Below are 11,825 nucleotides of genomic sequence, written 5' to 3'. Positions count from 1 at the left end.
CTTATGCAGCCCAAGACCACCTGACTAGAGCTGGTGCCTTCCCGTAGCCAATCTGATCTAGAAATTATTCAGTCAGGGCTTTGAGGGTCTATCAGAATGAGCCCCCTAAGATGACTCTAAGCTGACTATTAGGGCAGAGACAGAGCTGGCAGCGCTTTTTTTGTTTTTTTTTTTTGCTTTTGTTTCGTGAGACAGGGTTTCTCTATGTAGCCCTGACTTTCTTGGAACTCACTTTGTACACTCGGCTGGCCTCAAACTCAGAGATTCACCTGCCTTTGACTCTCAAGCGATAGGGTTAAAGGCATGCGCTCCCACCATCCAGCTCCATTTTTATTTCAAAATATGAAATCAGAATACAAGAGCCTTTGGCAAACACAGAGTTGATATATTGTGCAGATAGATTCTGGCTCCGGGTAAAGAAAACTGAATCTGAACATCATCTGTCTGGGCACCCTGTATCACATGATCCCTAGCTGTGGGGAGGAGGGTATAATTGTTTTGCTCCAAAGACATAGAAAATGGTAGAGCCTAGAGTTAAAAGCCACAATGGGGGCTGGAGAGATGGCTCAGCGATTAAGAGCAAACAACAACAACAAAAACACTAACTGCTCTTCCATAGGTCTTGAGTTCAATTCCCATCAACATCATGGTGGCTCACAACCACCTATAGGGGATCAGATGCCTGCCTGTGGCATGGGAACGTATATGCAGCAGAGCACTTATACAGTAAATAAAATTTAAAAACAAAAGCCACAATGGTTTTGCTTTCATAGCTCTAGAAGAAGAAATTGTCTTTCAGCTTTCAAGATAAACAGTCTTTGGAGGAAGCCAGTGGTGAAAGCCTCAAAGTGGAAATGGAATCCCAGCAGAAGGAATGTGATTCCCTCCGAAAGGTGACTGGGGTTTCTGAGTCTGGCCTGGGTAGGTTGGGAGGGAAGAAGAGATTGTACAATGGGAAGGAAGCAGGAGTTCCTAGTCTTAAGCCACCCAGGGTCTGCTCACCAGAGCTTTTCTCTCTTCTGAGAAGTCAGCCTTGTGTAGTAAATTTACATTTAGATATTCAGTCTTATCGAAGGCAGATTGCTTATCAAGAATGTACACAAAAGTTAGTGGCAACATGCCCATCAAATGAACCGGATCTGGTGCACTGAAGTCCGGGTGCACTGTGGCCATCCTGGTTCAGGTCCTAAAGAGAAACTGCTAATGTTCATCAAAACAGAACTGGGGGGATGGCTCAGTTTCTCAACATCAGAAATGGTTCAGAGACTATGCGAGCTCCTAAGCTGACACTGTTTAGAGTCTCTCCTGGAATAGTCACTGTGCTAAAGCTCTACCCACTATAGGTAGCTGGATAGGGAGACCCACTAGGCTGAACTTGTGCTTTTGAAGACTGTGTACTGGGAGTTCCTTCCTCTGACCTGCAGTCCTTAGGTGAAGGTTCCCCAGCCCAGGACTGCTCGTGAGGACTTTTGCATTCCTCCATCAACCTCGATTATGGCCAGAGCACAGTCCAATGAAGATCAGGAGTCTGAGTTATAGTCCTTTCACCCTGGTCTCATCCTGGGCTACAGATAGTCCTGGATCATCACATCAGCCTGTACTCGTAGCCTCTCTTGATAACTTTGCCTTTCAGATCGTGGAGAGGCAACAGCTGAAGTTGGAGCAGCTGCACTCGCAGGTCCAGGTGAGCAGGAGCCTTGGCCCTGGAGGGTCGGACTGAGCTGATGGAAGCTTAGGATTCTGCTTAGCTCCTCATTCCCTTCTCTGACATACTATTTGCTTCTTGTTTGCCCTACAAGAAGGAAACAGTGCTTCTGAGCCTCCCATTCTGTTGAGATGACAGATATGATAAAGGTTCTTTGAGATCGGGCTCATATCACATTGGGGGTGGGGGTGATTTCAGGAGAGTCATTGGGAGGAGGGGGGTCAAGGACAAGTTTCTGACAATCCTGCGTATGAGTGATGAAGCATTCGCCAGGGAGAGAGAAGCTGACTAGGATGGTACAGGAGTCTACAGGAGGAACATCAAGGTGTGAAACCACATAGGTTAAACAGGAAGCTGCAAACAGTGTGTACTGCTTACCAGTGAGGAGGAGACATTTTGACAAATGTGCAGTTAGATGATTTCATCTTTGTGAACATCACAGAGTGGACTACTAAGACACTTCATCACTAGACTGTATCTGACAGGACCTCACTGCCTTCTGCAGTCCACCTTTGATCAGAGCATCCTTACGCAGTGCGTGCCTAGGCTGAGTGAGTGGAGCATAAGAGGCCATGGGAAGGCCTTCTCCACAATGCAGTGTTAGCGTCCATTTTTATTTTTCTTTTTTTGGAGCTGGGGACCGAACCCAGGGCCTTGCACTTCCTAGGCAAGCACTCTACCACTGAGCTAAATTCCCAACCTTTATTTTTCTATTGTATTTTGCCTGCATGTATGTATGTGTTTGTGGATGTATTCCACATATGTGCCTGGTGCCCACAGTTCCGAAGGGTGTCAGTTCCCCTGGAACTGTAGTTACAGGTGGCTGTGAACCGCCCTGTGTGCTGGCAGTGTGCTGGTGTGCACTTTCCCCAGGAGAGCAGCAAAGGTGGATGGATGATGGAGTCAGCATTTGAGGCGACAGCTGCTTTATCTCTGACATTGTTAACTCTTTGCTGTTCTGGGACTGAAAGCTACTAACTCTTGGTAATTCTTCTGTCCTTAACTCTTTGCTCTTGTGTCTCCAAAAGCTGCTTAATTTTGGTAATTCTTTGCTGTTCTAAGGCCAAAAGCCTTTGGCTTCTGGTAATTTGACTCCAACTTATAGCAGCAGGGGAAATTAGAAAAAAGACTCTGCCTCAAGGGCTGCTCCCTCCGTGGCTAGGGGAGAGGTTTGGAGTTCGTTAACTCTCTGTGAGCCAGAGAGGAGAGGAAGAAAGGGAGGATCCACGCACACACAGAGACACTCAGAGAGAGACACACAGAGACACACACACTTAGACTAGGCCTGACCACCTGTCTCAGCAGTTCCACAGGTGTTATGCATACTTACATTACACCTCCACACATACATGATACCTCCACATGTATGTATGTACAGACACACACACACACACATTTGGTGAATGGGGCTCAGCCCCAAATGCCACACTTCATTTCTTCTCTCTGACCTTCTTATACCTTCTGAGACAGAAATTCTTTATAAAATTACCTCATAGATGAAACGTTACAGAAGGATGTCAGAGGGAGTTACAGAAGGGAGTTCAGAGCATGTTTCACTCCTTACGCTCATTATAAGTTCAAGGCAACAGTTGCTCGTGGCCTTGCTCTATCATGGTGCACACCTGGGACTCCATCCTTGGACCTGACTTAGAATGAGTGTTTTTCGTTGATCAAAATTGTTTCAAGCCTGCTTTCTTATCCCATGCAATTAACCCATGACTCAAAGGTTTACCGAGCTCTATTTGTAGCTTTATTTTATAGGGGACTTGAGATTATTTGTATCAATTTAAGAGTTCTATAAAATTACCAGAAATTGGGGCTGGGGATTTAGCTCGGTGGTAGAGCGCTTGCCTAGCAAGCGCAAGGCCCTGGGTTCGGTCCCCAGCTCCGAAAAAAAAAGAACAAAAAAAAAAAAAAACTACCAGAAATTGTGAGGTCATCAATTTGTCTGTACAGCCTTACTACATGAGAGTAGATCCTCATGTCGATCTGCAGAAAATATGCCCAATAGGGTGGGCAGGTACCCAGAAGTCAGTAGGCTGTGTAATTAGGTGACAGTGACAGGAAAGGCACAGAAGCAGCGAGAAGCGATCCCGGGGTGAAGTCTCTGGTGACCTTGCATCTCAGCACTCATTCATCGCAGCCATAAAAACCAGCGAGCCATCTCCAGAAAACTCACTTGCATGTCCTCCCCTTTTCTAGATGGTTCTGACACATGTGTGCTGGGAATCAATGGGTGATGGGAATCTTACTAGAACATTAATTGTAGTGTGGGATGGTGAGGTTTACAGTTCAGGCTCAGTGAGAAGATTGGCAACCTGTAAAGGGGCTACAGAAAGTCTAGTGAGGTGTTGGGGAAATGTGGTGTAGGACATGGTGACAGAGAGGTGTAAGGAGACGGATGGAAGAAACACCCAGAAGGAATCAGTGACTGACAGGAGTAGGGGCTGAAGGAACAGGAAAGAACCATGCAAGGCAAGGGTAACTCCTACTTCCTATTTTGGACCACAGTAGGAGTGTTAATTGCTTCTTTGAGAAATCTTCAGTGAAATAGACTCAGGTTTTTTGAACTCTAAAAGGTTTTACCTGTGGATTAGTGGGGAAAGCACTTCCCTGTGTGTCAGGACCAGACTTCAGACCTCAGCACCCAAGTAAGTGCTGGGTGGATATGGCAACCCACTCATAGTCCAGTGCTAGGAGTCAGAGCAAGATGCAGAATCCCTGGAGCAAACTAATTAGCTAGACTAGCTGACTGGTCGGCACTGGGCTCAAAGGAAGGTCTTTCCTCCGTATACAAGGAGAAGAGGAATCAAGGAAAGACTTATCAACCTCTAGTCTCCGTACAGAGTGAGCATGGGCAAAAACACACATGCAACACACACACACATATGCAGAAAATAAAAGGGTTCTCCCACCAAAGTGTTGAAATGCACAGAGGAAAGCCTAAGACTATAGGCCTGCCCTTCCGGTTAGGCCTGTGTAGTTCTCTTTTAGTTCTTGTCAGGAAGTAGTCACACCTGGTGAGCATTTAAAGTGCCAGAGTTTTAGTTTTTATGGCTCATTGAGCAGAAGAGTTTTACTCAGTGGTTCTCAACCTGTGGAATGCGACCTCTTTGAGGTTGATAGTCCCTTTCACTGGTGCTGCCTAAGACTGTTGGAAAACACAGATATTTATTTTATGATTCATAACCGTAGCAAAATTAGAGTTTAGGACGTAAAAATGAAAGTAATTTTATGTTTGGGGTCACCACAACATGAGGAAGTGTACTAGAGGGCGCAGCATTAGAAGATGGAGAGGCATTGTTGTAAATAGAAAGTAGCAGGTCTCGGCTCTCCTCACACAGACAGACCTTGAAGCAGCTGTGTGGCAGGCACACATCATTGTGTAGCCTGGTGAGAGGTGATAGCATGCAAGTCAGACTTGTTACTCTCCGTGTGCTCTATAACATGTTGCTGTGTGGACTTTAGAGCCAAAAGCAAGAACTGGCACAAGAAGAAGGAATAAGCCAGGCGTTGAGAGAGGAGGCCCAGCGGAGGGAGACAGCCCTGCAGCAGATGCGCACAGCCGTGAAGGAGGTAAGCGTTGGCTGGGCCCAGAGAGCCTCCACACTGTGGTTTCTTGGGTTGCCTACCCCATCTTAAGCTTCCAGGAGTGGAAGGGGTGTAAGCCAAGAGATGGGTAGTAGCATTGTACTTTCCTTTTATGTTATCACCCAGGCATGCTTTCCAGAAGTGGGATCCCCTCCTTTTTTCCCTCCCTCTCAGTCTTCCTGCCACCACAGGTTTGTGAGATTGGTGGGGACGGAGAGGTAAGAAAACTGATAAGTAGGCATGGTTGATTGTACGTGTGTAATCACAGCAGTTGGGAGGTTGAGACTGAGCTCCAGGCTAGCCTGTCTCACACACAGCCCCAAAATGAATGAGGATTTTGTGGTGTCACAGAGTGACTGGAGTTGTCAATAAGGCCTATTGAGTCAGTGGCCAAGTACCTAGGAAGACATCTCCCAGAACTAGGACTGTTCTAGGGCCCCGGTGTGCATGAAGGGCAGAGAGTAGAGGTGAGCGTTGTGGGTGTGGGTGTTGGGTGTATTGAGCTCTCAGGATGAGGAAAGGCAAAGACAACCTCACAGGAGCGGCTACTCTGTACATGAAAGCCTAACGACTACAGTGAGAGCCTGGAGTGTAGAATGCTAGAACTTCACTTCCCTGGAGGAGGACAAGAGGACACAGGTTCAAAGCCAGGCTGGTTTACACAGTATATTCTGGACCAGCAAGGGCTACCCTGTAACAAACAAACGAACGAAGGCCTGGGAATATAGCTCAGTGGTAGAATACTTGCTTTGCATGCATGAAGCCTGGAGCTATAAACAGGGGGTAGTGGTATAAACCTGTAACCACTGAATTGGGAAAGGTCGGGACAGAAGGATCAAAAGTTCAAGGACATCGTCAGCGATGTAGGAAGTTTGAGGCCAGACTGGGCTGTGTGACCATGTCTCAAAAAAAGGGGTGGAGGCAAGATGTCTTTCAGCCCTGGAGCTTCAGGTCTCTGATCTTTCCCAACCACACACCCAGTGGCCACTAGCAGTCTTACTGTCCATCTCCCTTGCCCCTTTACTCCTCTGACAGCCTGTTATCTGGCTTCCTGGTGACCACTTTTGTCAGGGTGGCAGGGAGAGATTGAAACCAGTGTCTCCTCAGATTTCACTGTTCACATTAAGCCATCTCTAATAGCCTGACTAACAGCCAGCCGAGGCACTGGCTTCAGATAGAGTTCCTAGGGGGTGGGAGCATCTTCTCTGGTTCCTGGACCGAAACCTGGAGGCCGATGACTCAGATCCTGCTGAGGAATAGTTTCCTCTCCGGTTCTGGATCCCTAAGGGCCTGGGCTCAGCCTACACACAGGAGGAGCTAATGTCTGTAGAGGGGAAGAGGGGCTGAGGAACATGGCACCAAGCCTGTGTGGGTAACAACAGAGAGAGAGAGAGAGAGAGAGAGAGAGAGAGAGAGAGAGAGAGAGAGAGAGAGAGTGAGTCTGTGACTCATTTCTCTTCCACACACATTCACACCCATGTACATCCAAATACACACTTTTCCCTCTGGCTCTCTCTGGTCCTAATCAGTTTATCATTTGTTTGCTTAGCTCTCAGTGCAAAATCAGGACCTGATTGAGAAGAATCTGACACTGCAAGAGCACTTGCGCCAGGCCCAGCCAGGGTCCTCGTCAGGGTCCCCAGACGCCGCCCAGCTGGCATATGAGCTGCACCAGGAACTGGCCAGTTGCCTTCAAGACCTGCAAGCTGTCTGCAGCATTGTGACCCAGAGGGCCCAGGGCCACAGTCCTAACCTCTCTCTGCTCCTAGGCATTCACTGTGAGTCCTCAGAAGGGCCTCGGCTCCCTCACCCTCCAATGTGGCTGTTCTTAGGGTAACATGAACCAGGTGCATAGGCCTGGCCACTGCCTTGTGGGAGTTGTCAAAGTGAGTGCACTGTAAGCGGTTCACAAACAGGCCTCCCTAGAGAGCACTTACATGGAGGACAGACAGAAATCCTGCCTCAGGCAACCAATTATCCCGGTTTGTTCTGTGAAAGTGTCATGTCCTTAAAAAACAAAAACAAAAACAAAAAACAAAAAAACAAAAACAAAAACAAAAAAAAAACAAAAGAGAAAGAGCAAGCTGCAGCTCTGGGTCTTCGGGTCTCTGACCTTTCCCAACCACACACCCAGTGGCCACTGGCAGTCTTACTGTCCGTCTCCCTTGCCCCTTTATTCCTCTGACAGCCTGTTATCAGGCCACTTTTGTCAGGGTGGCAGGGAGAGATGGAAACCAGTGTCTCCTAGGTTTAGGTCGTAGTGTAGAGACCTTAGTATGTGCAAAGCTCAACCCTCAGCAGTGGTGGGACGTCAGGCCCTAAGACGACGGGCTCCACAAACTGCTGTCACTCTGCCCATTCTTTGGGAAAGTTTGAATCACCTCACTTGCTAACACTCTTGAAATTCTCTCCTCCTTAGCCACCCCTCACCCAGGGACACAGCTAGATCTGCAGAAGCCAGATGTGATCAGGAGGAAACTGGAAGAGGTTCAGCAGCTTCGCCATGACATTGAGGACTTAAGGACCAGCCTGTCAGACAGATATGCCCAGGACATGGGAGAAAACTGTGCCACACAGTGAGGAGTGCCAGGGAGGGCCTAGGCTGCTGCTAGCCCCGCCAGAAGGTTCCTTCCCTGACAGTTCTGCCTTTTGCTGCTGCACCCAGAGGGAGAGCCTGTATCTGGGGCCAGGGTTGTGAGAAGCCTGCCTGTTTTGCCGTACTCTGGCTTTGCCTTATTGGCTTATGTTTCGCCTGTTAAGTCACTCTTAAAGGCCGAGTTACTAATTAACCGTTTTGCAGATTTCAACTGATAACGTTCTCACGAGTTGTTCCCAGCTCCAGTCTGCCATGAGAAGCAGACAGGCTGCTTGCCTCCCTTCATCCTCTGGGATGGACCCCTGTTCATTCCTACCCATCCCTTGGTCCTACTGATGCTGTAGTGAGAGAGGCCTCAAGGGTTAAGTAGGAGTAGCGACCTTTGAGAATTCTCAGGCCCATTGTATCAGCCTTCCTGGGAACTCAGCTGGCTTCTGGGTTCTCTCAGGTACCTGCTTCCTCAGGGCTCTTGTTCCCACAGAGGCCTCAGGGTTTTGTACCCCACAGCAAAGTCCCTACTGTGCCTAGTGGCTTGGGACTAGCAGGGCTCTTGAGCCTGCCTGCTGTGCCGTCTTTTACAGGAAGCTCTTCCTAGCTGCCGTTTGTCTGTCCCTAGAACCCTGGGCGTGTGGGCATGCGCTTGGGTCTTCTCTTCTGTGGCTGCCCTGTGGTTCCCGCATAAGCCCACAGGGCAGCTGTCACTGCTCGCTCCTTCCTAAGACTGGGGTCTGTAGCTGCTCTGAATTGTGCCTCTCATTTGGGGTTTGGAGGGTTTCCTTTTCCTGCTCTGACCTTGAGCGTTCAGAGCACCTAGTGTGGGTCAGCACTAAGGTGAAACAGTCTTGAGTGTTTCCTGGTGTTTTGTGTTTCTCTAGAGCCTTTGACCCTTAACTTCATGGTTTTTCTTGCCTTCCGATTTAAGGATTGTCTCGGTTTTATCTGGTTGTTGGGCCAGCCCTCAACCTCCTCTAGTTTGGAGCTAATACGGGCTCCATATGTATGAGGAGCAGAATAGTCGTGGGGGTGCAGAGGCAGCCATGACAGGACTTCTGCTAAGCCTGTGGGCTGTTAAAAGCACTCTGGACCTCCAGGGCCTAAGTGGGCCTCTTTACAAGTGTTTTAACAAGTTTATGTTTTATTTATGGAGTGGCTTACCTTTCAGAGTAGCCACACCCAGTTGACTATCCCCTCAGCCTCTGGGCTGCTGCCTCCTAGAAACAGAGCTTCCTGGTTGGTCTCCCCCATGTCATGTGGAGCCCAGCCTCCATGCTCACGGGTACTTTCTTGGTAAAGTTTATAAAGTTATTTATATGAATCTTTGTTATGTTGACTGGTTTTATTGCCTATTTTGATTACAGAATAAAACGTTTAACAAATGCTGGTTTCCCGTTGCTTCTCAGCATCACTCGCCACCCTCCCTGGACTAGTTTGACATGAACTTAGGCAGATGCAGCCTGGAGTCTGAGCCTCTTCCCACTTCTGCTCTGTGTGGAGACAGATGAGCTCTGCCCACACTCCTCTGCTGCGGAGAGCAACTGCCAGTTGTCACTACAAAGTTGCAGGCCTCAGAGGTCAGCAGCTTCTGGGTTTCCGTGGCTTTGAGGAAATGACTTCCCCAGAAGCAGATAGGCAGTTTGCCTCAGCAGGCAGCAGAAGTGTGTTATTCCTGGGCCGTTGCCTTTGTAGCCCCTGATCTACTCTTGAGGGGTGCTATAGTGAACCTAACAGCTTGATCCACACTTGGAATGGGTGCTGGACTCTCCTCCACCTCATTAGCTGAGTTCTTAGTGTTCAAAGCCATGGAGTGTCATTTGCAATGTAAGTGTAGAGCTGGGCTGGGATCACCCCAAAATAGCTGTTTATCTCTACCAAGGGCCAGTACAAGCCAGGCTAATAAGTCATGGCACTGCCTTTGACTCCACACACTGGCCTGCAGTTTACCTCCTCCATCTGGCTCCTGAAGAGTGTGTGCCGCTCCCCCACCCCCTCGCTTACAGCCACCACCCCGTTCCTGTCTGAGCCTGTTTGTGTGGAGAGGTGCCTTAGAGAAAATGCCCTATCTGCCACCCCTCAGCCTCCTGTGCCCCAGCACACTACCCCTGGCCCATGCTGCCTAAGCTTGAGAATTGACCCGCCTTTCAAAGTCCCATGCTGAGCTGTACTTCTAAAAGACGACTTAGAGACCAGCTTGGCACTGCTTTGGCCGCTGGATGTACAAAACCCGGTAAGCTGGGGAGAACTCTTGGCTGAACCGATCTGCCTGTCTTCCCAGCTTTTTTGTCTTTTAGCTGAGCCCCAGGTCAGGAAGGGCTGAGGGGGAGGTGGGGGGAGCCAAGCAGCTGCAGAAGACAGGGGTCCTCCCGGCTCCAGGCCACGGAGCAGGGCGGTGTCATGTAGGCCCCGCCCAGTCCGCCTGCGCAGCTCATTGGTCCCGAGAACAGTGACACGCGGGCGGAGCAGGAAGGAAACCGCTCCCAAGCGCGGTGGCCGCGTAGTTCCTAGCTGTGCAGCTGCCGCTCCCACCGTCCCTCAGTTGGTCTCTGTCCCCTGCCTGCAGCATGAGTGGCCTGCGAGTCTACAGCACGTCGGTCACCGGCTCTCGTGAAGTAAGTGCGTGCCTGGGACGGCGCCCGGAGAGGGTGGGCGGTCTCTCTGTGCTCCGACTGGCGCCCGGGAGCCGCCCCCACGATGGAGGCAGTGAGGTGCGGGGTATGGCCTCCTAGGTCTGGTCCAGGGGCTCGGCCCAGCCTGAACCCCTCCACCAAGGGTCCCTCGGTATCCCCAGTATGAGCTGCCCACGCTCATCCCCCCATTGTAGGGACATCCATTCTCTTGCACCACCCCGCCCCATCCCCCCGACCGCCTTAATCCCCGCTTCCTCTCCACTTTAAGGCCCGCCCCTCGCCGAGTCTAGCTTCCCTGTCATGCACAGAACTTGACCACTGTCTTCTCTTTCTGAAACTCACGTAGTTTGCCTGTCTATCCTTGGACCCTTCCCATCCCTTAGTGGCCAGAACCTCCAGTGGGCAGAGGACAGAAGCTGTTGCTCACACCCAAAGAGAGTTCCTTCCATAAATCAGCCTTCCTGCCAACCCTGTCAATCCTCCGCCCCTAGATCAAGTCCCAGCAGAGTGAAGTGACCCGCATCCTAGACGGGAAGAGGATCCAATACCAGCTAGTGGACATCTCCCAGGACAACGCCCTTCGAGATGAGATGCGCACCTTGGCCGGCAACCCCAAAGCCACCCCACCTCAGATTGTCAACGGGGACCACTACTGTGGGGTATGGGTTTTGGGTTCCGGGAGGTGTTGGAGGACTGCAGCCAGGGTCAGATGGGCAAACAACTAGGGTGCTCTGCATCTTGACTCAGATGACCCCCTCCCTCCCTCAGGACTATGAACTCTTCGTGGAGGCCGTGGAACAGAACACACTGCAAGAGTTCCTGAAGCTAGCCTGAGTCAGGATGGCCACAGACCCTACCCAGTCTTCACCAGGGCTCGGAACTAACTCCTTGTTGTTCCTAATCTTCTGACCTTGGGGTCCCTCCCTGCAAACCCAGGCCCTTTCTGTAGCCTCTTCCTCCTTCAGAGGCAACATTCCTTATTCACCAACTGGTCTCGAAGACTGTCTTAAGCCCTGGTGATGGCTTTCCCTAGCCAGACCTTGGGGCTACCTCTCTGCCTGGCACTCCCTCTCCAGCGTTTCTGTTACTTCATCAGCCAGAGCTCTGCCAAAGGCCCCTCGTCCTCTCCTCGGGGCATCCTAGAGACAATTAAATGCCCATTCCACTGGTGCTGTCTGGTTGTGCTGGTGTCTGGACCCCCGCCTGACAGAGGTAGGTGGTTCTGGGGGTGCTCGAACTGTGGTAGTGTTGGCTGCCTCTACGTGTGCGTGTGGAGCAGCATGTGGCTGTGTCTGGCAGCGCGTGACCA

General features: G+C 50.3%; 3 protein-coding genes across 5 annotated transcripts in view; all 3 read left to right on the top strand.

Moving 5' to 3' along the window:
* Positions 1–9,273, top strand: part of Cep85 (centrosomal protein 85) — a 47,309-nt gene extending 38,036 nt beyond the window's left edge. Inside the window, 5 exon segments of one of the 3 annotated variants that reach the window (NM_001395607.1) lie at positions 800–893; positions 1,634–1,684; positions 5,174–5,281; positions 6,846–7,074; positions 7,716–9,273. In NM_001395607.1, coding sequence (NP_001382536.1) covers positions 800–893; positions 1,634–1,684; positions 5,174–5,281; positions 6,846–7,074; positions 7,716–7,876 — 643 coding nt within the window. In that variant the 3' untranslated portion in view covers positions 7,877–9,273. 3 annotated transcript variants of the gene reach the window in all.
* Cnksr1 (connector enhancer of kinase suppressor of Ras 1) overlaps positions 1–11,825 on the top strand; it is a 460,720-nt gene that overhangs the window by 92,115 nt on the left and 356,780 nt on the right. The gene's annotated exons all lie outside the window — the stretch shown is intronic.
* Sh3bgrl3 (SH3 domain binding glutamate-rich protein like 3) lies at positions 10,319–11,691 on the top strand. Its single transcript, NM_001106688.1, is given in 3 exon segments — positions 10,319–10,498; positions 11,008–11,175; positions 11,285–11,691. Coding segments are annotated over 3 exon segments (282 nt in total). The 5' UTR covers positions 10,319–10,450; the 3' UTR covers positions 11,351–11,691.

The sequence above is a fragment of the Rattus norvegicus genome, chromosome 5 (genome assembly GCF_021556685.1).
Source record: "Rattus norvegicus strain SHRSP/BbbUtx chromosome 5, alternate assembly SHRSP_T2T, whole genome shotgun sequence".
Classification (NCBI taxonomy): domain Eukaryota; kingdom Metazoa; phylum Chordata; class Mammalia; order Rodentia; family Muridae; genus Rattus; species Rattus norvegicus.
The sequence above is the reverse complement of the archived record's forward strand: the minus strand, read 5'-3'. Positions and strand labels throughout refer to the sequence as shown.